This window comes from Miniopterus schreibersii, assembly GCF_964146895.1.
Source record: "Miniopterus schreibersii genome assembly, chromosome: 4".
NCBI classification, from domain to species: domain Eukaryota; kingdom Metazoa; phylum Chordata; class Mammalia; order Chiroptera; family Miniopteridae; genus Miniopterus; species Miniopterus schreibersii.
In genome coordinates this window covers 38,661,836-38,686,088 of record NC_138105.1, presented here as the reverse complement: position 1 = coordinate 38,686,088, position 24,253 = coordinate 38,661,836, and the positions used below count along the sequence as shown (strand labels likewise).

Genomic DNA, 24,253 nt, shown 5'->3' with positions numbered 1-24,253 from the left:
TTTTTCCTCACAAGGTCTGGAGACTAGAAGGCTAAGGTCAAGGTGACAGCAGGGTTGGTTTCTTCTGAGACTGTTGTCCTTCACTTGTCGGTGGCTATCTTCTCCCTATGTCTTCACATGGTCTTCTCTGTGTGTGTGTCTGTGTCCTAATCTCTTCTTATAAGGACATCAGTCAGATTGGATTAGAGCCCACCCCCTGATGACCTCATTTTACTCTGATCACTTCTTTGAAGACCCTCTTTTCAAATCCAGTCACATTCTGAGTTATTGGGTGTTACAGCTTCCACATATGGTTTGGAGAGGACACGATTAAGCCCATAATATTAGTCGTGAGCACTGGCTTCATTTTTAGCACCTTGACACACCCCTGGGGTGAACGTAGACGACCACATTGTTGACTCCTTTGGAAAGTTATTTGCCATAAAGGTTCGGTAGTAATTGTACATCATCGAGAAAGGGGCATTTTGGAGTTGATTGTTGTTTTCAGGGGTCAGAGTGCACTATTATATTAGGAATTCCACACCACTGAGAATAAAGTCCTGGAGGGCTAAAATAATGAAAACACTTCAGAATATATGGTGATTGCCAACACTAACATCCTCACTGGAAATTCCCATTCTGAAATGGTCAGTATTTGGTTAACCTTAAGAAATTCAGTGTTCGCATGTCCAGTTCCCACCCAAGGGTGAAAACATTGTCACTGCTCCTCCACTTTCAGGATGAGGAGAGCTCTGTGGAACACTGGCAAGTCCTGTCTTCTAAGCTCTGATTGGACAGAGAGAATTTAGACTTCCACTCCATAAAAGGCTGGGATAGGGTCCACCCGGGCTCAGCCCTGGTCACTCCCTGTACATAATTGAAATCGCTGCCCACAGAATTCAGAGTGAGGTTGTAGGGAAGAGGCCGTGTGAGTGACTCTGTTGCTATAACAACAGTACCTTGGTCTAATTTCTTCTGAAAAACGAATTTCAGCTGGTGGGATGAAGCTGAGCAGCTTCTCCCCACAGATTAAAAGCTCTGTGACAACCTCCAGAGCTCTGGTGTTTATGGACTGAGTGTGTGGTGCTGTGCAGGCACTGCCTGTGTGTAAATTTGCAGAGCCAGTTAAATCACACTCACGTTCGTCTGAATGTGACAATGTGCTGTCTGCGAGTGGTCATCTTCTGCACCAGTGTCTCATCCTGGAGAGGAAAATCCCCTAGTTCTGCCTTTCTCCTGTTTGGGAACAAAGTTACTCTAAAGGCATGTAAATAATGGCAGTTCCCTTGCTGGTAAATGAAGGCAAGTCCCTTAGCTTCCAGCTTTGGAGTAAAAGCATGCTACTGTGAAAGTAAGTCTGAGAGTCAGCTGCCTTCTAGAAATATGGTATTCTGTGTCCTGTTTGCTCACTAAGATGGGGTGTGTGTGTATGTGTGTGAGAGAGAGACAACGCACAGACCCACAGAGCGAGAGGAATTCTTTTCCAGGAGGCAGCCCTTAGCTTTGCTTTATGCAAACTACAACTCACAAGGAAGAGCAATGTCTGACCTCTTTGAGGGAAACAAGAGGCTTTTTATAGACTAGGCGATCTTATTTCAATACTGTTGTTTGCCGAAGGGAGATAAACACGTGCTGGGGTTTTATTCAAAAGCAGTGTCAGGTCTGGGCACTGGGCTCTCTGCCTCCCCTAAGCTGGTACAGGGCTTCAGTGCCATGGAGGTGCTCCTGGAAGGGGGCTGCAAACAAAAATGAGAATTTCTCGTTGAAAATCAGGGACGTTTTGAGTAAACAGTGAAATTAAAATATTCTTGATTCCTACCCAAGGGAGGAGAAAAGTGCTCAGCCTCCCTGAAGTGTCTCTCCCTCCTGCCTCCCGCCTCCCAGAAAAATAAACAAATCGAAACCTAGAGCTTAGTTCTAACACGCCTGTTCTTTGGTGTGTGCTGTTAGTGCAAGTCTCCAGCTGTGAATGATGCAGATACGATGTGATCTTCTCATTTGCCCTCTTCCTCCCTATGGTTTTTCCTTCTTCCTCACCAGCCCCCCTTCACCACCATTTCCTTACAGCTCTAAATAAAATCCCATTAGGAATTTCGGGTTGTAATACAAGGTCACGCTACAGACGTGTTTGAATGGGTAATGTATGCATGACTTCTAGTAAGAGATAGCAGGAGCTATTCCTAAGGAAATTGTTTCTTGTTCTTAAAAGTAAATGGAATGTAATATGTGTGTGTTTGTATGAAAAGCAGTTCAGGGTTCAGATGTCGGAGTCTGATGGCAACTGCAGGCCTCCGTGGAGCTTCTCCCACGGAAAGCTACCTGGCGCAGGAGGCTGCCACTGGGATGCGCACAGCCGCTGCCGCCTGAAGTGTTCAGGGCTGCAGCTCTCATCACTTCTCAAACACACGCTAAATTTGCACAGCAGCATCCTCCCTCTTGGAGGAGCACGCTTTTCTGTGAATCAGGCAGATCTGACTCCAAGACGTGAACACATCCTCCCCAGACTGTCACGACACAGGCGTTGAAAACACTTTTTCACAATTTCTGAGCAAGGTTTGCTCACGTTTGATCAGGACAGGAGTCAGCAGGCGCAGAACAGCAGAGTAGGCAGGCAGAACTGAGTAGAGCTGTGCTCTGTGCCCAGGGACAAATTCCTGTCCTCTCTGAGCCCAATAACCCCTCTGGGTTATTGTGAGAATTACTCAAGGTAATCTACATAAAGCATTTAGCTGGATGCCTGGTACATGGTAAGTTCTGAGCCAATTAGAATCTTATATGGCACTAATATCCTGAAATATTTACTGAGCAGTGAATAAGATTCTCTGATGAAAACTTAGTTTAGCACTTTTTACTGAAAACTATGTGAGATTTGAAAATCGTATAACCTTGCCATTTGCAGGAACAACAGTCTCGGTTTTAATGAGGAGTTCATAATTTTGTTGAAGCACCAGTTTGAACTGTCTGTGGAGCTCATGAAAAACTTTACAACTTCAGATACATATAAAGAATCCACAGGATTCACATGACTGGTGGTGAAAATATGACTTACTCATTCAGTTCAGAGAAAGCCATGCGCCTGTGTGAACATTTATGTATTTGGAAATAAGGAGATTTGCGGAGACCTTGGGACCCACCGATTGTCAATGTCAGCAGCCTCCACTATGACTGCTGTTTAAGGATCCATTCTCTGTACGTTGTTGTGCATTTGACTGGTGCTGATTACACATTTAAAAATAACCAAAGGATCAAAGCATAACTAAAAATTCAGCCACACCCAAAAAGATCTAAAATGCTTTTAAAGGGACCCTTACTCTGGCGCCTCACAGCTAGAGTTGGGTGAGCGTCCATGTTCCCAGCCCTGAAAAGAGCTTCAGCCCTTCTTGTACGTGCGTAAGGCTACTTGGGAATCGGAGTTTTGAACCTGACTCTTAGAAAAGAAGAGGGTCATGATCATTTTTTAAAATAACCTCAGAGTCCCCCAGAATGTTCTGAAGGGTCCTGTTCCCTTGGGCTGGGGGCTCAGCAGTGCCCCAGCATTCATTCCCCTTGGGCCTCTGTAGCTGAGGTTTCAGACGCTCGCTAGGAGGTGAGGCCCCTTTTAAGAGGAGCATTACGGAGTGGAGGTTTCTGACTGCTCCCCCTGACAGGCCTCCCCTCCAGTGACCCAGCATTACCCAGTGACCAGGTCCAGAGAAGGTGTGTCTGGGATGGTCAAAAGCAGAGTTCGACATTTTAAACTCTTGGCTATCAGGGAAACAGCGTGTGTGCGTGTGCATGTGCGGGAAGGGGGGTGTTTATTTGCATGGATTTTATTATGTAGTAAAGTTGTTTTCTCTCTGGCATAATGTTAGCAGTGTGCGAGGCTGACGAGGGAGAACTCAGGAGCTGTGCGTCACTTTATCCCTCACATAGATCTCCTTAAGAGAGACATGCGCAGCTTTTGTCAATATGTGTCTGACATGGGTTCAATTTCTGGCGTGGTCTTTGCTCTTGGGAATGGGTCTACCCCTCAGCACCTGGCGACAAGCACACAGCATGCCCTCGGTTCACTGAATGAAAATGAAAGCCAGCCTGGCTGGTGTTGCTCAGTGGTTGAACATTGACCCATGAACCAAGAGGTCACTGGTTCAATTCTCAGTCAGGGCACGTGCCTGGGTTGTGGGTTCATCCCAAGTAGGGGGCATGCAGGAGGCAGCCAATCGATGTTTCTGTCTCTCCCTCTCCCTTCCTCTCTCTAAAATCAATAAAAACGTATTTTTAAAAAAGAAAAGAAAATGAAGGCAAGTGTATAATGTGGAAAGAGAAAATGGCCTAGGATATTACTGTACCCAGAGAACCCTAAAATACAAAAATGATAAACATTGTTATGAAAAGTCTTGCAAGCTTCTGCAGAATTCCAGATACTCTGAGGTCAGAAATACCTCGTCCAGAGCATTGCCTCTTAATCCTGTTTATAAGCTGTCCCAGAATGGCACCGATGAACTCAGAAACATTTTATATTGGCATAAGGTTTGTGTGTGTATGTGTATTTTTTTAAAAAAAAGCAAACCAACAACTTCAGAATGTTAGAACTCCAACAGAATTATTAGTGTAGATCAGCATTTCTAAAAACTGGGGATCCTAGACCAAATCTGATAAGTTTCTTTTGATAACTGTGCGCTTAACCTGTGTCCCAATCTGGGCCCCATGTTGGGCTCCTGAATCAGAAACTGTGTGGAAGTGGGACCAAGAAATCTGCGTTTCTAACAGTATCCCAGGTCACTTAATGTTGGATAATCAGTGGTCCAGAAAATTGGACCATTTAATGAACCTCAAAAAATCCTTTCTAAGGGCACTTAAATCTAGAAAACAGTTCTGAAAATGTTCTGCACACTATTCATATTCTACTAATTAAAATATCTAACACACAAGTATTCTGGGTCACTTATCAAATATGTTAAGTAAGCAAGTCAAATTCATCCATGTGTCCCTATGCTTATTATATGCCAGCAAAATAAGAAGAGAATAACCATTTGAAAATTGATTCAGTGAGTCATCTTCTGGTTTGACCAGAGCAGATCAAAATAACAAAAATGTTCTCTTTGAGCCTCAAATTAGTTATAGCATCTGTAAACTGAGATTCCCATTCATCTTCAAGTCTTAGGAAACAGTTGTGTCTCTAATAGTTGGTGAAGGGAGTTCACTCACATTTTTGGTTCGGGGGAATGCTTTGGTTGGTGAAAACTTGAAGCCTTTGTATGGAAATTTAAAATTCAACTATGAAAATAGCCAGCATTTTGCATTCACATAAGTGTCAAAATATGTGACCTTGTGATGTTGCGTCAAGTCTCTGGGTTTCAGTTTCAGTCTCCCCTTCCACAATTCTCTTCATAAGCTCTCTAGTTGTTCTCAGCATAGATTCCCTGAATCCTTACAGTCCTCAGGAATATTATGCAGGGGACAGTCCACAAGCCATTTCCAGCATTTTAAAATAACCAAAATAAATTGTACATTTACTCAGTTGTTATTAAAACACTATACAGGTCAACATTTTCAAGTGCCTGCTCGTGGGGTCAGTTACTTAAACTCAGTGTGGTTATTTGAGAGATCTTAGCGTCCATCCATTCCTACAGTCCCATGAAGAAGGAAAGCAGCTATAGTACAATGTGTATTAGGATGGCTTGGGAGCATGTGGCAAGCCTCCAAGATCAGGAGTTGTGGAGAGGGGCTGTCACAAGAGACTGCACTGAAGGAAATGTCTAAATTGACTCATGAAAGACAAATAGAGTTGGTCAGATGAAGAAGCTGGATAAGAGTATAATATATGCAAAGGCTCAGAGAGGGAGAGAGAATGAACACTGTATGTGCTGAGAGCTGCAAATAATTAAGTATAGCTGAAGGTTTACAGTTGACTGGTGTTGGAGAGCTGGTTGGGGGAAGAAAGTTAGAGGTGATCACTAAGACTAGAGAGGTAAGCCGGGGTCACGTTGTGGAGGGCCTGTGCACCAGACTTAGATAATGCTGAAGACACTGGACAGCTCCAAAGAGCTGCAAATGAGGAATGGGCTGGATCAGGCTCACATCTATTCAGAAAAGCACAACCACGATGCAGAGAATTGGTTGGAGGGCAGGCAGGACTGGGGCAGAGAAACGACTCAGGAGCTGCTGCAGAAATCATGAGAGAAGTGAGGATGATCTGAACTAAAGTAGTGGCATCGGGGGTGGAAGATGAGAATTGAAATTTATTAATGATAAGAACAGATAGTTCTTGAGGTTTAATTGGGTGTGGGTGGTGGAGAGAGGGTGAAATTAAGGATGGTTCCTGAAAACAGTCTGAGGGAGCGTCATCAAGAGCAGCATTGGAGTCGGTGCCATAGAACAAGGCACGACTGTGCTTCCTGGTCCTGGACGAGGGTGTAGTGTGGGCTGTGGAGTTAGACCAGAGTTATAATAAAACTTGTCTCTTAGAATCATTAGGAGTAGAAGACAAGGAATCTGATGGTTTACCCTAATATCTTCCATCCTAAAGTTGTCATTAATAACAGTATCATCTTTATTCCCAAGCTCTGTGATCATGCCCCTATTTCATGCAAAATCAGAGACAAGGCAATAAGAGGTAAGGGGCTTGGGGAGGAAAGAGAGTTGGGGTTTTTTTGTTTGTTTTTAGCTTACTACCACTGCTAAAGGTCTAAAGGGAGAAAGAATCTCTTTTTTGTGGACATGCTGGCCCAGAAGACCCCTGAGAGTCTGAGGGAATGGGGCCCCGCTACGTCAGCAGAGGCCTGTAATCTTAGCCCTGTTCCTCCCTGTGATGGGTGTCACCCACCCTCCCCATCCCACCTCCCCCTAAACACTGCCCTCTTCCCTGGGGAACCATCAGACCAGCACATGACCAACTCCAAAGGTTTGCTAAGAAAACAAAATATGGGCCTGTGTGAAAAGGCTCTACATCCCCAAAGGCACACCTGTTCTTAGTACTACTGGTCTGGGTGTCTGTCACCCCTCCCAAGCCATTCTTCCCATACACACACACATCCCCACACACACACACCACAGTTTCACAGAAACACACACCATTGAGCCACAGACCTGGTCTCAGTAGACCAGAGACTCGTGCTGGAGCCAGTAAGGCAAACGCATTCTTTCCCTCAGAGTAACTGACTTGTAATAGTGGCCCATAGTGTCACTGGCACTGGCTGAAGAGTGTGCTTCAGCTCCTGGTACCAAAGTGTCCCTTAATGGGAGAAAACACTTATAATAATAGTAACCAAGGAGTGAGGAAGCTGATGCTCAGTAAAGAGTTCCTGTGATTTTTCCATGAGGACACAAATCATAGCTTTGGAAGGCAGAAGAGCCAGGGACTTCCTAAGACAAGGCTATTTGGGATGAGACTGGGACTTAAGTTCTCAGAGGGACAGAGGACTCACGAGGACGTTTCCCTGTGTAGTCAGCCATTCTCACGCCCACTGAGCAGAGTGCTTGTGAGTTACTCAGCCTTCCCAAGCACTCGGGTTCTGACTCTTCCTGCCCACTCTCCTTCTGCCTCCCTAGAGGTACATGCGGAGGGCATAGGACTCTTAGACCCCCTTTCCATATGCAGGGGGTGCTGAGACAGTGGGATGCTAAGGTTGCTATTTTGGACACAACTAAACAAAACATAAAAACCATAACAGCTTCATTGTATTTAGTGGTGTCTTCCCTATATTCCTAAATGCTGATATATGAAATATATGTCAAGAATTAGGTTAAAGGGGCCAGCAGGAGAGAACTTTAAGCCCTCAAGGAAAAAAATTCTTAGCATCCACTCAGGTTGAATACTGGAAATCTATTTGATTTGAACCTCAACAATCTAGTGCTGTTTTACAATCTAGGACACGAATGCATTAGCACTTGGACTTGGGCTTGAATTGCAAATGTGATTTTTGTTGTTCACATTTTAAAAGGTTCACCAGATGCTTGGAAAACATTAGGGTTTTGTGGGCTGGCGAACAGAAATACTGTCATTCTACCTATTTGTGTTTTGGAAATCTGGGAAGTAATCTCTCAGTTGTAGCTGTGACTATTAGTATCACTGAATTTTATAAATAGTAATAGCTAAGGCTTAATGGGTGCTTACTGGATGCCAGGCACGAAGCTAAGTGCTTTCCATATTATTTCATTAAATTCAGCCTCAGAGTAACTCTATGAGCTACATATTACTAACCCATTTTGCAGATAAGGAAACCAAGGCCTAGGAGAGGTTATATGTTTTCCAGGATTCATTCATTCAACATGTACTTATCGAGTGTCTGCTGTGAGTTTCTGGGGACTCAGTAGTGAACAAAACAGAGAAATCCCTGCCTTCATGTAACTCACTATCTAATGGTGGGCATCACAGCTAACATTTGTTAAGTGCCAAGTCACATTTATACGTTGTAGCTCTTAAGTGGGGGTCTTGGGTTTGAACCCAGGCATTCTGACTCCAGGGCCAGTGCTCCTGTTTCTGTATTACTGCCCTCTACAGCCTCACCCAGCTGGGTCCACTCTGCTGGTAAGCGGTGAAACCTGCAATTCCCATCCAGACTTGTCTGTTTCCATGGTGGTCTTGGCCACCACTGCTCTACAGAGCAACAAACAGAACATTGGTCTTTATTTTCTCCATCCTGCCCCACCCGTTTTGCAGCCCTACAATAGAATTGTGGACCTGGACTTTCTAAAATAGAGTCAGACTCATTCATAAGGCAAGTGCTTATTTGTTTTAAGGTTAACTTCACTTCAGGAGGTGCTGAGGGCCCCCTCCTTGTTCCCTTCAGGCCCTGAGGCTGTGATATTTGACCTTGCCGCTATATGTTAGAGCTACATTCATGTGTCTGCCATACCTGTGATCAGACCCACAGTTTCCTGGTTTGCTCAATAAATAATGTAATTTTTAACAGTGTCTACCTAATATGATGGATCAAACCAGTATCTCCTTTGAAGTTAAATTCCAGTGTGTCCCAATTCCGGCCTCATTTTTGGCAATTCAGGGACTTTTACCAAGTGACTACAGACAGTGTTTGGTGTTGTGAATAAAAATATAAGATTTAAGCCCTGGATGGTTTGGCTCAGTGGTTAGAGAGTCAGCCCGTGCACCCGAGGGACTTGAATTCTATTCCTGGTCAGGGGCACGTACCTGGGTTGATTGCAGGTTCAATCCCCAGCCCCGGTCGGGGTAGATACAGGAGGCAACCAATCAGTGTGTCTCTCTCACATCGATGTTTCTCTTTCTCTCTCCTCTCCCTCCTTCCCTCCCTTTCTCTTTCTAAAAAAAAATCAATGGAAAATATATCCCCAGGTGAGAATTAAAAAATAATAATAAGATTTAGGAACAAGGGCTAGACTGGATTTTCACACAAGGACTTTTCTGTTTACTTTTAACATGGATTTTTCTACTTATGAGAAAATAGCCATAAAGTGGCACTTCATAGAATCCCCACATCATCTCCAGATGGGTTTTATTTTACATGGGGATCCTCTCGAGCCTGGTCAGTTTCATGTATGAGTGCCAAGTACAAAGTCCGAGGGAATCCTGTTCCTCTCTTCCCTGGAGGACTGCTCCTCCCACCCTCCCCATGCATTTTACCTTCTGCCCTCAACTCTGTGAAGTTACTAAAACCCCTGCTAACCCAATCTAGCCTTCCTTTTGTCATTCAGTGAGCATGCAGTACTTACTTTCTGCCAAATTCTTTCACCAGAAGTCCCACACACTGGCCTTTTCTGGCAGAAAGGAAGGGGGCAAACAAATGAATTGGGTTGATGGTTTACAAATTCATAGAGTAGCAAGACTTTTCTTAACTTGACTTCTTAAATGAATCTAGTTAAGTGGACACAACACACTCCAGGGTAAGAGATCCCATTACTGGGAATGTAGAATCTCAAAGTCAGGCATTCCTTATGGTCAATGGGGCTGCCTCCTGCTCTTATCTAAGCTCACCTCTTTTAGCCTCTATGAATTACACAACAGAATCATCAATTCAATTTGCCATTATTTATTAACCACTGCTCTGAACTTGAACACTAGGTGCAGCCCCACCAGACACAGTAAGCAAGTCAGCTGTAGTCCTTCCTTCCTGGAGCTCACTAAACAGACACTTAGGCAATTGCCCCAAAGTATGATAGAAGCTATGATGGGGAAGTAGAAATTGCTTGTAAAAATGTATTCCAGAATATCCAGCCTAGGATAGGTGAGTCAAAGAAGGCTGTGGGGAGTGGATATGAGAAGATTTCCTAGAGTAAATGAAGTCTAAGATACAACCTGAAAGATGAGTAGCTGTTAACCTTGGGAAGGGAAGATGGAGGGGAAGCAGTATGTTCCAAGAAAAGAACATATCCAGAGTCCTGGAGGCAGAAAAAAGCTTGGCACGCTTAAGAAATTGAAGTTACAGAAGAATTGATAGAAAATGTCTGGCAGGGGATGGAGAGGTGATGCTAAACCAAGAAGCAAGAAAATGAGCCTGGAGTGAGGACCAGTGAAGTAGGCTCAGTTTGGGTTTTAATCTAAAGACAATGGAAATCATTACAGGGTTATAAGGAGGAAGGACGATATATTTTTTTGAAAAAGGTGGCAGTAGAGTGAATAGATTGATAGAAAGCAAAGCAATGCATAAAAGAATAGATGAAAGAGTAAATGGATGGATGAATGAAGTCAAGACAAGGACATCAGTTAGGAGACTATTGCAGTAATCTAGCAAGAGATAATGGTTTCCTAGCCAAGGATAGTAGCAGTGAGGCTGGAGATGAATGGGTGTATTAGAGAGATGGTTTGGATGCAGAATCCATAGGACTTGGTGATTGGTGATGTGAGGTGTTTTAAGAATGCTTAGGTTTCTGATTTGGGTAACTGGGTAGTACTGAGATAAGAACATTGGTGAGGATCATGTTTGAGTAGAAAAAGATAATCAGCTCAGTGTTGAGACATGTTGAGTTTCAGATGCCCATGAAACATCTGGAGAGCATTGGAGTTAGTGGAGCTCAGGAGAGAAGATAGGGCTGGATATGCTGTTATGAGGTCACCAGCCTAGAGAAGATACTTGAAGCTGTTGTAATGGATGAAATCATCCAGGCTAAGGTATATAGTGGGCAGGAAAAAAAGCTTAAGACCAAACAGTGAAGAAGTCCATCATTTAAGAGAAAGAAAGAAGAATACGTGGGCTGAGAAAGAGCAGGTGGAGAAGGCAGTCCAGGAAAGCACAAATCGTGGAAACCACGGGAGGTGTGCTTGAGAGTAGAGTGGGCTACAGCCTCAGAAGGTGCTAGGAGGACAAGTAAAATAGGAACTCAAAGGAAGTTGGGGGTTATGTTAACCGTTAATCTTCATTTCTGCACTATTCAGTAAATGTGTTAAATGTTCTGTTCTTAGAGGATTTTTATTGTTGTTTAAAAATATTGTTGATTGAATTCTTTAATGTTCTCAATTAAGATATGACAAGAATTTAAGATAAGTATTAACATCTTCCTCAAGTATGGTACATTTTGGTCCAAGTCTCACACTTAGCATTCCTTTGAAAATAATAGATTATTCTTTCCCACTCTCCAATTTTAATTTGTTTTCTCTCTTGACCTTGCGAGCTCTGCTTCTTGAAAGTTAGTTGACAGCAGTCCATTTCGCCACACTGAAAGGGTAAACTATGAACTGGAGATTTAGTGTCCTCTTTCCTGTTTCTCTTCCAGCTCCAAGAGACTGTGAAAAGGAAGTTGGAAGGAGCCCGATCACCACTTAATGGAGACCAGCAGAATGGCGCTTGCGATGGGAGTTTTTCTCCAACCAACAAGCGAATACGAAAGGACATTCCCACGGGGATGGAAGCCATCAACAGTTTGCCCAACAACATGCCACTGCCTTCAGCTTCTCCTCTTCACCAACTTGACCTGAAGCCTTCTTTGCCCTTGCAGAATAGCGGAACTCACACTCCTGGGCTCCTAGAAGACCTAAGTAAGAATGGTAGACTCCCAGAGATTAAACTTCAACCTGTTAATGGTTGCAGTGACCTGGAAGATAGCTTCACCATCTTGCAGAGCAAAGACCTCAAACAAGAACCTCTAGATGATCCTACTTGCATAGACACATCAGAAACATCTCTTTCAAATCAAAACAAGCTGTTCTCAGACATTAATCTGAATGATCAGGAGTGGCAAGAATTAATAGATGAGCTGGCCAACACTGTTCCTGAAGATGACATACAGGACCTGTTCAACGAAGACTTCGAAGAGAAGAAGGAACCAGAATTCTCGCAGCCATCAACCGAGACCCCTCTCTCCCAGGAGAGTGTGAGTGTGAAGAGCGACCCCTCTCACTCTCCTTTTACACATGTCTCCATGGGATCTCCCCAGACAAGACCTTCTTCTTCTGGTCCTCCCTTTTCTACTGTCTCCACGGCCACCAGTTTACCTTCTGTTGCCAACACTCCCGCAGCTCCAAACTCTGCCAGCTCACCAGCGAACTGTGCAGTCCAGTCCCCACCAACTCCAAACCCAGCCCACACTCCAGGCCAAGCTCCATCTCGGCCTGGAAATGGTTATCTCCTCAATCCGGCAGCAGTGCCGGTGGCTGGCTCGGGGTCAGGCCCTGTGGCTGTGCCGAGCTCCGACATGTCTCCAGCAGAGCAGCTCAAACAGATGGCGGCGCAGCAGCAACAGAGGGCGAAACTCATGCAGAAGCAGCAGCAGCAGCAGCAGCAGCACTCAAATCAGACTTCTAGCTGGTCTCCGCTGGGGCCTCCATCCAGCCCATACGGCGCAGCTTTCCCTGCGGAAAAACCAAATAGCCCCATGATGTACCCCCAAGCCTTTAACAACCAAAACCCGATAGTGCCTCCCATGGCAAACAACCTGCAGAAGACGACAATGAATAACTACCTCCCGCAGAATCACATGAACATGATCAATCAGCAGCCAAATAACTTGGGTACAAACTCCTTAAACAAACAGCACAACATCCTCACTTACGGCAACACTAAGCCTCTGACCCATTTCAATGCGGACTTGAGTCAGAGAATGACGCCACCCATGGCCAACCCCAACAAAAACCCCCTGCTGCCCTACATCCAGCAGCAGCAGCCGCAGCAGCCTCCGCAGCCGCCGCAGCTCCAGGCTCCCAGGGCGCACCTGAGTGAGGACCAGAAGCGCATGCTTCTCATGAAGCAGAAAGGCGTGATGAGCCAGCCGCTGGCGTACGCCGCACTGCCACCCCACGGCCAGGTAAGAGTGAAAGGGACACCGCTCCCAGCCGTGCCGCACTGGGGCGCACCTCACGCTGTCCACGTGCGAGGGTTTAATTACCTGTGGAAATGCTTCCTACACATCCTCACGGGGTTGCCAGATTTGAGCGTGGGGGGGGGTTTCCTCCTCTTTTCTAAGAGATGGAAAGGTTGGCATGATAAACTCGCCTGTATTTGAATACCTGGGAACTTCTTTTATTCCCGGCAGGAGATAAGAAATGAAAAATGACGTATCCTTCTCACTCTGAGGGAGGCAGTGCTTAGAGGTCCCTGGGCGCTCCTCGTCGCCCAGGTCATTCAGCCCTACACTGGGGCGTGGGGAGAGGTGGGAAGGCCAGAGCCTTTAGGGATCGCAACAGCAGTTTGATAAGGCCCCGAACAACCTTCGCCTAGCTTTCAGAATTATGAATCCTGGACATTTGGGTTCTTGGTGTTCAACTGTGGGAGAGTTTTCTGTATTTTCTGGGTGAACTGGAGGATAGGTTTTTGTAGGATTCATTGCTGAACTAAGGCATTTAGAGGCTGTTTCGAGCTCGGGCCTTGGGAGTGCAGTCGAACCTCTCAAGTTTATTCAGCTCTAACTCAGGGAGATGTGATGGTGATGGTACCTTAGTGCTGTATCCAAATAAAGTCTCCTCTTTCCTACTTCATGGCTTCCTGGTTTGGACAGCAGGGCTCTCAGTGACCCATGGTAAAAATGAGTGACAGCCCGTGGGGTGTGAATTCTCATTGATAAGCGCTCACCTCTTCATCCTGACCACTGTGGCAGCAGCCAAAGCTCCTTCCATGCAGCACTGTCTGTGTCCTGAGGACAGGGCAGTGGGGGAGTGCATTGTTCCCCTGCCCTTCTCCACACGTGGGTGAAATCATGGGCCATCCCTGTACTGCCAATTGCTGTTTGTGCCCTAGTCCTCTCAGGATGCTGAGGTTGGCATTGCAGTTGGAGGTTTTGCAGAAAAGTCTTTGCTTTCAGGGCCCTCATGTGCAAACAGGTTCTAACTAGTGCTTGGATATATGTCCACAGTTGGACGCATCAGAAGTAATGCAGGCAGATCTTGCATCACTAGGCAACTGTTTGCATCTTCTATCTGCTGGGTGCCACCCCCCCCCCCATGTGCACCCAACCCCCCCGAACTTGGTGGAGGCTACAGAGCTGGAGGTGTGCTGGCCTGCAGAGACAAGCCTGGGCTCTGTGGCTCGATTCTTGTCCTTCACAGCCTTCCAACCCCAAAACCTCACAGTGGTTTCTTGTCTGCACATGCCGGCCAGCTCTAAAGAAATTCTGTCTGGAGAAATAAAAATATAGCTTGGTTTACATCAACTGCAATCGGTCGCTGGTAGGAAAACATCATTGAAATGTGAACTTTTATGTTTTATCTTGGTTTCTTTAAAAATATATATACCATTGGAAAAGTGTAACATTTTATACACTTCAGTATTGAGTTCTGAAGCAGGCAGAAATGTAGGCAATATACAGGGATGTTTGTTGTAGCCCAGACGCGTCCGAGGTTTATGAGATCGCAAGCTGTCAGAATGGTCTCTTGTTAATCTTAATACAAATTGTGTTTCTACATTCGCTGTTTTTATGCCAGCTACAGTAAAATATTTCCTCCGAGCCAGACCAAAGATGATTAATTCCATGTCCCAAGCTCTGCAGACATGTAGGTGCAGTGTGCGCCCATCCTCACTTCTCACCCTCACTAAGTGTCTTTTGAGATTTGCTAACTTAGGATGAAGTTCTTGTCTTTGCTGGAACATGAATGTTAAAGGCACTTATTTCAGGTCCTTATGCTTGCCTAACTGTGAGTAACTGAAGCCTTGAGCTACAGAGCCCATGTTTTGAAAGAGCTCAGTCAGGTGAAGAAATGAAGGTGATGGTTTTCTGGACTAAATCTATGGGCTCTGTTCCCTCCATCTCACGAGGTACTTTCAGGGTGGACAGAATCTTTGTTCTTGAGGCCTCATTAGAATAATCATTCCTTTACCTCATAAAGAACCATCAAGCAAAAGCATGCTTTTTCATGAAATACTAACCACTGTTTGAAACAAGCTTCAAAATGCACACATAAACATGTGAATATCTTTCTGCAAACATACCATTTATTTCATGCTTTTATCTGATTGTGGAGCAGTATTTACATAGCTCTCAGAATCGTTAATTTGCACCATATGTGAGTACATGGCACAAAGACATGCACGAATTGCAGGCAAGACATAAAATGTAATTATACATAGGTGTAGTTCAAATTTGTTTTCTGCTGTTGCTAGTGAAAATTCACGTTATTCTCTGTTGAACACAAGGACCATGATCAACACTTAGTTTTAATGAATGACTTGAGCACCAAGGCCAGTAACACTAGAACATTGATTTCAAGATAATTATATAGATATTTACTTATTTGGGATGTTTGCAGAAAATGCCATTTCTCTCAGAAATGAATAGAATTTCACTCAGTTCCCGGGTATTTCAAAAAAGAGGGAACCAAAACTAGAAAGTGCCCAAAAAGAACTTTTTTTTAAATTTTTGAATGTTTCATCAAGAAATTTTACTTCTCAGAATTCATCTAGTATTCCTTGTAATTAGAGAATTGAACCAAGATTTATGTACAAAGATTATGTGCATGGTGTGAATTATGATAGTGAAAAATTGGAACCAAAATAAGGATTTTGGAAAAACAATGGACATGAAAATCATGATATTGATTTTGATTATCACATGGAAATGCTGAGAGGATGAGTGAAGTAAGCAGATTGATCATACAACAGCTTATATGTTACAATACAGATTGTGGTTTGTGGGGTTTTTTTTTAATTTTATTTTTGTTTAAAATACTACAGATGTCCCTTTTTCTTCCCAACAACCCGTTCCACCCCGTTCCTTCCCCCTCCTCAGCCCCTCTCCCTACCATTGTCCATGTCCTTGTGTGTTTTTAATATATGTAGAAAAATACTGGATAAATAAAATGCTCGGAATGGTATTTTTGGTTGGTAAAATTATGAGTGATTATTGTTTTCCCTCTATAGGTTAGCAAGTGTTCTGTCATACCTGCATGCTAATTCTACCATCAGGAAGATACTTTTTAAGGAAGGGAGATCCTCTATTTTTAAAAAGTTTGTACTATGCTAACTCTTTAAAAGAACATTCTTATTTTTCCAGTTTGCCAGTTGGATTGGGGTGGGACCAGTTTCCCATTCATTTACATATAGTCTTAGTTAAGAATCCCTGCATTAGGAGATAGTTCCAAAACCCTTCTCCCCACACTCACTCTCCTTTTCTTTCACTCACCTCTTCTCACTCCTATCATCTGCTCTGAAGTCGTACAAAATTTCAGCGAAGATAGTGACAATGAAAGTATCAGTGAAACTTCCACCATTACGAACTTTCAAATTTTCTCTGGGTTGTCTTCTCTCTTATTATTTCTTTGATCATTTCTCCTTCCCCCTTTTCTCGTTTTTTACTTTCTGGAACTTCTATTCATTTTGTATTCAACTTTCTGGGCTGCTCTCTAATTTTTAAAATATGTTTTTCTGTGATGAAATAACCAGAACTTTGGCTGAGTCCATCTATTATTTTTTCCTAATTTTGTTGTTTCTCAAGACCAGGATATCTCCCCCCTCCCCCTTCTGTTTTTACAATTTCTTGCATAGTACCTGACTCTGCATCTTAAACATAAGAATGTTTAATAAATCATTAAACATGGTGATTATTGATGTTCGGAACAAAAATATGTTTACAGTGAAGTCTCAGCTCCAGTGGAGAGAGCATTAGCACAAATAACACAGAGCTGCTTTTGAGATCAAACAGAACTGGAAAGGCAAGTCTGAAAGCAATCCTTTGATAGGAGGTGGTTATCTTGAACCAGTGGAACAGCACTGAGATTGAGGAAAGGCCAACTCAGTCTCTGCTCTGACAAACAGAAACACAATGGAGCAACTCCGAAAGGAGAAGATCAGGAAGGTTACAGATAGCCAAAGCCCAGGAATAAATTTTACATAGAATAGTGGAGAGTGGATACTTTCCAAAGTGTGATGTTAATTTTTAGTAGTTGCAATCATAGGACTAGAGAAATAGGATGATTATGCTACTTTATTAATACTTTACATGCTATTTGCTGTGTGTGGCTGTGTATATCAGAATGAATACATATAGTCTCATGTTTTATAGAATGTTTTTACCTTTCCATCTTATTTTACCAAAATGTGTTGGGTACCGTGTGAGGTGTATTATTGTAAGATTTTTTTTTAGGTTTTATATATATATTTTTTTATTGATTTCAGAGAAAGGAAGGGAGGAGAGAGAGAGAGAAACATCAGTGATGAGTGAGAATCATTGATCAGCTGCCTCCTACTGGGGATCAAACCTGCAACCCGGGCATGTGCCCTGACCAGGAATTGAATGGTGACCTTCTAGTTCATAGGTCAGTGCTCAACCACTGAACCACACGGGCCGGGCAGTTGTAAGATTTTTAATCATATAATCTCCAAGGAAGAACAAAGCTCCATTATTAACAGCCATCATGGAAATCCCTTTGAAGATACATTTTCCTTAACTTTAACAACTTGGAGTCTTTTTTTTTTTTTTCAGTTTCCTTAATTATATATTTTTATTTTGTCCTAGTAACATATGACATAGCTCAGAAAGTCAAATGGGGTCATAAGGCTTATAATGAGGAAGAGCAGCTTCGCCCGCTTCATTCTTTATTTCTGCTTCCCAAGGTGACAACTTCAATTCATTAAGTCGTTTCTCTTATTTATTTCCATAAACTGCTATTTCTCAATATGTCAATTATTTGATTCTATAGAATATGAGGATCCAGCTCCCTTACACTACCTCCTCACAAACACAACCCCCTCCACACTCAGAATCTCTTTTTACTTTTCCCCATACTCTCAATATAGCTAGATATATTACAAATTATGATTTTTAAAGCATTCCGTATTTACATGACTGATTTTTGCAGTGCCTCACCGTTTAGCTGTGTAGTATACTATGATTATATTTGCTTTCTTGTGTGACTTTTTGTTTTCCCTGGAATTAATAGCTGCCTCTTTTTTTTTTTAATTGATGTTGTTTCTGCACATACCCTCAATCTATCCTCAAACTTTTCTCTGGAAAACTTTCAATGGGATCAAACACATCAGATCATCTATTTTTCTTGTATTTTCTTTTTTCTTTCACTTCCTCCCTGTCTCCTTCCCTCTCCGCCGACACTTCTCTCTCTCTCTTTCTCAATCTCTGTCTCTTCCCCTCCTCAATCTCTCTCTTCTTCCCTCTCCCTCCCTCTCCCTCCACCTCCCTCTCTTCCCCACTCAGTGTCTCTCTCTTTCCCTCCCCCACTCCTTCATGTCTCTCCTGAAGGCTAAGGCTTGCACCCTCTTGCTCCGTTCTTCTATCCTACAGATTTCTTGCTCTGCTGCTTAACTGAAGTCTCACAACTGCCCTTCACTGTCATTCCCGGAATGGTTCACGTCCCTGCTGTGTTGCATTGTGTTTTCATGACCTCTCCTCCTCTTCTTGACTTAGTCCCTCAAATTGTTGGAGCACATCCCCTCAGAGCTTTCTGAGGAAGGCTGCTCAGGAGATTATGGAAACTATTTTTGAGAATGTCTTTTTCATCACACTTGATTGATAGTTTGCCAGATATAAAATTATAATTACGAAAACATATTTGATCAGAATTTTAAAAGCATTTCCTAATGGTCCTGTGGCTTTCATGATATCCAGTGACATTTGGATCCCCCGCTCCATGGGTATGACCTACTTTTTCACTGTGGGGGCTTTTCAGACCTTCTCTCTACCCCTGAAATTTCGTGATGATATATACTTTCACTTACTGTGTCTGGTACTGTGAACTTTTACCCAAATTCCTGGAAACATGTATCTTTAAGATTTGGGATATGTTCTCTTTTTTTTATCATTTCTTCCTTCCTTTTTCTCTTCTTTAACTTTCTGGAACTTCTATTCATCATGTATTGGACCTCCCAGATTGTTCTCTAATTTTCATATATTTTCTACTTTTCATATCTGTCCTTTTCTTCCAAGTCCTGTGAGATTTCCTTAACCGTATTCTCCAACTCTAAAATTAAACATTTTGTTTTATTTATTACACTTTAAATTTTCATAACCTCTTTCTTGTTCTTCGATGTTCCTTTTTTGATCTAAGGATGTTATCATTTTTAAATTACGTTTTCTTGCCCTCCCCCCATTATCTGTTCCTCCAAAGCACCTGTTTCATATGCTCATTTTATTTTTTTCTTCCATGTTAGAAGCTTTACTCAAATGTTTGTTTATTTTATTTTAAGAGTGAGGCACAACAAAGCTAAGTAGTTGCTCTGTATCCTTACACAGGGCTTGTCAAATGTGGGGCTTTGCTCTAGGGGGGTTGGGCTAGAACCCAGCCATTTCCCTGGGTCAGTGTCTATAGATTTTTCCCCCCCAAAGGCCAGTCAGAAAAGCCTCCTTCAATCTCATTATGGAGAGTTGCAAATCTGGAGGCTGGTTTTCTGGAGCTGAGCAGAGGAATGGAGTTGGTAGGCAGGCGGTAGTGTTGGTGAAGGATGTCTCACTAAATACAATGTAGAATTTCACTTAATCTCATTTTTATATGGTTCCTCACCCCACCCTCAGCTGGGGCTGGGATGCAGGATTCCAGAGACTTGTGACTTAATCTCTCCAGGGAGTCATGTACCTTCCTTCTTCCAATCTGGAGGAGTATGTCTGGTCTACCTCCTAATTAAACTGGACGTTAGCCAATTCTCCTTCTGTGTGCACCCCCACCCCAACCTCCTGAGGTGCTCCTGGTTCCTGAGACTTGACAGCATTTTTCAGCTTGACCATCTTGCCTTGTTTTGGGCTTCCCCTACCGCAGGATTACGTTCAGCTTTCTCTAAGCTTCCGAGTCTTTTACCACCAGCCATCTGATTTTCACCTTCCAAAATTTTGTTGACATCCCTCGATTGCTATTTCCATCTTCCATCCTCTTTGCTCTTGAATATTCCTATCATTTTTATTCCCTTATTGTCATTGTACTGGGGCTTTACAGAAAGCCAAAATAAAGATGGGTGTTTAATCCACCAGAGGCTCCTTCGGTGACTTTCAGCATCTACCTGAATATCAAATATTATCCAGTATTGAAATTTATATTTTACAACACATTTCACATTGTTGCTTTTAACATGTTGGGCTGTATTAGAGCTGGCTCCGTAAGACCTGAAGTGCTTGCTCTCTTAACATAAAATTTACATGTGTGAAACACATGTGCTCAAAAGGACAGCATTGTCAACCTGATCAGCATGCTATGTTAGAATAAGATCTTGTAGTTATAACCACCTAGTAGTTTTTAGAATCTTAAAAATATTGACTTACTTCAAGGACTATAAAAACAATTTCGGTTCCATGACCTTGACTAAGCCAATAGTATCTGGCAACTCAGATGCAAAGTAAAATATTGACAGAACACTCATCACTGCCTGAACCCAGGGCCACCCAGCTGAGGGGATCACAGTGGGCAGGACTGCTACAGAAATGCAGATAACGAAGGAAATGTCCCTATTGGTCGGTATCACAGTCATTTCCATACATATACTGACATATTTTGAAAATCCTGTCAGAGTCTTAGAATTATGAAACTAAGAGTAAACAGCAGAAAAGGGCAAGTTCTAGGAAAGGAATTCACTTATAATAGTATTGGGGAAGAAAGAGGTTTAATTAGCCCCCTATGAGAATATTCTTTAAAGGCTTTGTGCACCAAGCGAGAGTTTAAAACCATCAAGCCATGTTTCTGAAACCTGTGGGCTTAAGAATCACCTGGGGAAACTGTTTAAGATGCAGGTAATCAGAATCAGCAGGTCTGGGACCAGGCCTGGGAATATGCATCTTAACAAGCAGCCCACCACCACTGCCATTTTCTAATGGAGAAGTAGTGCCTAGGGTAACTGACACTTTAATTAAAGCAACCTGTGTTCGTTTCATTGCTCAGTATTTGCATATGCTTAAATGTGGCAGTTATTGTCTGTGGAACTATAAATTCCGTGAGGTCTAAGACTTGAATCATTTCAAGTAAGATGAGAAATTGTGGTTACTCCTTGTTTCATGGATTTCTTTTTTTATTAAGATAAAGTAAATTTTTTAAATTTATTATATTTTATTTTTTAATTACAGTTGACATTCACTATTATTCTGTATTAGTTTCAGATGTACAGCAAAGTGGTTAGAAAATCATGTACTTTACAGAGTGGTCCCCCCCACACTGCCTCAAGTGCCCACCTAGTCCCATGCATAGTTATCACAACATCATTGACTGTGTTCCCGATGCTGTAATCACATCTCTGTGGCGATTCTGTAACTAGCAGTTTGTACTGCTTAACCCAGCCCCCCAATCCCCCTCCCCTCTGTCGCTGTCGGTCTGTTCTCTGTGTCTGTGAGTCTGCATTTGTTTGTTTATTTTGTTCGTTAGATCCCGCATATAAGAGAAGTCATACAGTATTTGTCTTTCTCTGCCTGATTTATTTCACTTAGCATAATACCCTCCAGGTTCACCCGTGCTGCCATAAAAGATAAGATTCTGTTCTTTTTCATGGCTGACTAGCACCCATCGTGTATAGGTACCACAGTTTTTAACCCAATCATCTGTTGATGGGCACTTGTGTTGCTTCTGTATCTTGCCTATTGTAAGTAACACTGCAGTGAGCATAAGGGTGTGGATCCTAGCTATGTTTTGTAAGTCATAGGATCACTCCTGTTGATTTTCTTAATAGGACAGAGCAGCCCATCCTCTCCACCAGCCCCTGCTCCCACCATGGCAAAGGAGGGGTTTGCCTTCGTCTCTAAGAGAGGACTGGTTAGTCATTGCTCTGTATCAGGACCTACCGAGGACACAGCCTTGTGTGTGCCAAGCTTCTCTCCTCTGACCTACAGGAAGGGAGACTGCCCTGGAATAGAAAGCACACACATTGAAGGAAGCGCAAGGCTTCCTTAGTACCTCTTTGGGAGAGCCACCTCAAGGCGAGGACTGCTCGCAGGCACATCAGTGGGGCCACAGCTTGGTGTTCTGGGTTCTGATGCTGTTCCGTCAAGGATGGCATCCAAGCACCCTTCCCAGATGCTCCTAGGTGTTGCCTCAGCCAGATTCCCGATTTTATTTTACCTCCTGAGTCGTAGATTCCCTTCCATTCAATGTCATTCGTGCTCCCTGGGCCCTGCCCAGTGCCCCCAGTGGATATCCAGTGCATCCACCTGTAAGAGGGTAGGTCTGGCTTTATTTTTTTTCTTGACAGGAGCCTGCTAACCTAAGGGTCTGTCACAGGTGCAGAAAACTGTGAAACTTAATCATATCCTCCCCATGTATATTCACTCCTAAAATTCTAAATATTATGGACTGAAAATGGGCACCAAAATAATCCCCTCTAAGTGTCTAACAGTGTGCAGCCTAATCGGGGTGATGTGGAGGCCTGTATGTTAAGTGCATGCAAAGCAGCAAGTGGTTAAGTTCTGCATTAAGGACCAGGGGCAGAGAGAAGGCGAGGTGGGCACAGCCTGCAGTAGACAAGAGAGCCTCCCAGAAGGGGATAGCTTTGGGGCAGACCAAGCCCAGGTGGGAGTTAGGTGGGTGGAGGGTGGGCGGAAGGCATTCTGTGCAGGCAGAGGGTGGTTGCTGAAGTAGGCCGTGCAAAGGATCCCCAGGCTGGAGGGAAGGCTTCACGGGGAGACTAGTGAGGTGGAATTTGAGAGAACAGTTAGGGGACATTCTAATATTTGAAGCCTGAGACAGTAAGAGTCTATCTGGATGGTGCATTTAAAATTTAAGGGGAGCCCGGCCGGGCGTGGCTCAGCGGTTGAGCATTGACCTAGGATCCAGGCAATCGGGGTTCGATTCCCGGTCAGGGCACATGCCCAGGTTGTGGGCTCCATCCCCAGTTGGGGGCGTGCAGGAGGCAGCCAATCAATGGCTCTCTCATCATTCATGTTTCTTTCTCTCTCTCCCTCTCCTTTCCTCTCTCTGAAATAAATAAAGATATATTTTAAAAATTTAAAAATTAAAAAAAAAAATTTAAGGGGAAATGGGTATAGTGGTACTTAGAGGAAAGAAATAACAGAACTTGATGACTGGATATATGACGGGTGAAAGGGAAAGGAATCAAACGTTTATAATCATAAGGTTAAATATTAGGGTGGTATAATAGTTTTTGAAAGGTGATGGTCATGTCATACATAAATCTAAGTATCAAATCTTATTTGCATTTAAAAGCAGTTCAAACACTTGTTATTATTTGTCTGACTCTGCTGATTCATATTTCACATTTGTTGAAATACTTGTTCCACACTCCTCAAAAGGTGTGAAACAAGCTTATAGCAACTTTTTAAAAGTTTGTGTTAGATTGAGCCACAAATAGCTACTCTTGTGTTTTATAGTTGGGCCTCTTGTTTTTACAAATGTTTATTTTTCAATAAAGCCACATTATTATAAACATGGTTGTTTTCATTAGAGTAGTAGCAGAGTGTCATGTGTTCCTTTTGCTTTATATTTCTATTGTAAGGATTTATTCAGTCACATCTTATCTATTACTTGAAGGGAGTGCTATCTAAAGATGGTCATTGTGTAGGTATACAAGAGGAGCGGGGTTCCAAGCTCCTCATTATATCATTATTCATAGCAATTCTGGGCTTTTCTAGAGATTACAAAGCTCGGGGGGGGGGGGGGGGGCTGTTTTCCTTTGCAAAGGTAGTCTATTATATCTTGGTTCCTGAGCAAGTTTCTGTGGAATTAATCTTCTTTATGACACCAAATGGTCTGCATTTGACCCAGTGCATAAAGAATCAAAATACCTTTCACATTAGATTTCCAGTACATTGTTGTGATTAGTTAATATGATACATGAGATCATGCAGGTTACCTATACATTTTTATTTACTAAGCAGTAAATATTGACCCCCAAATAGTATCCAAATTGATAACTCCCACATATTAATACCATGATTTCCTACAAAAGGTTTTATAAACATAGCTGTATTCTCTAACTGCTTTTGCATCTGAAATGTTTGGAAGTTTGTTTGGGGGTTT

The 24,253-nt window shown here is 43.1% G+C and overlaps 1 protein-coding gene across 2 annotated transcripts in view; it reads left to right on the top strand.

Annotated features, from left to right (window-relative positions):
• The window catches only part of MAML3 (mastermind like transcriptional coactivator 3), a 377,481-nt gene that overhangs the window by 210,612 nt on the left and 142,616 nt on the right, over nucleotides 1–24,253 (top strand). For both annotated transcript variants that reach the window (XM_081137509.1, XM_081137508.1), the window contains exon 2: nucleotides 11,647–13,173. In XM_081137509.1, coding sequence (XP_080993635.1) covers nucleotides 11,647–13,173 — 1,527 coding nt within the window. The remainder of the gene's footprint in view (nucleotides 1–11,646; nucleotides 13,174–24,253) is intronic.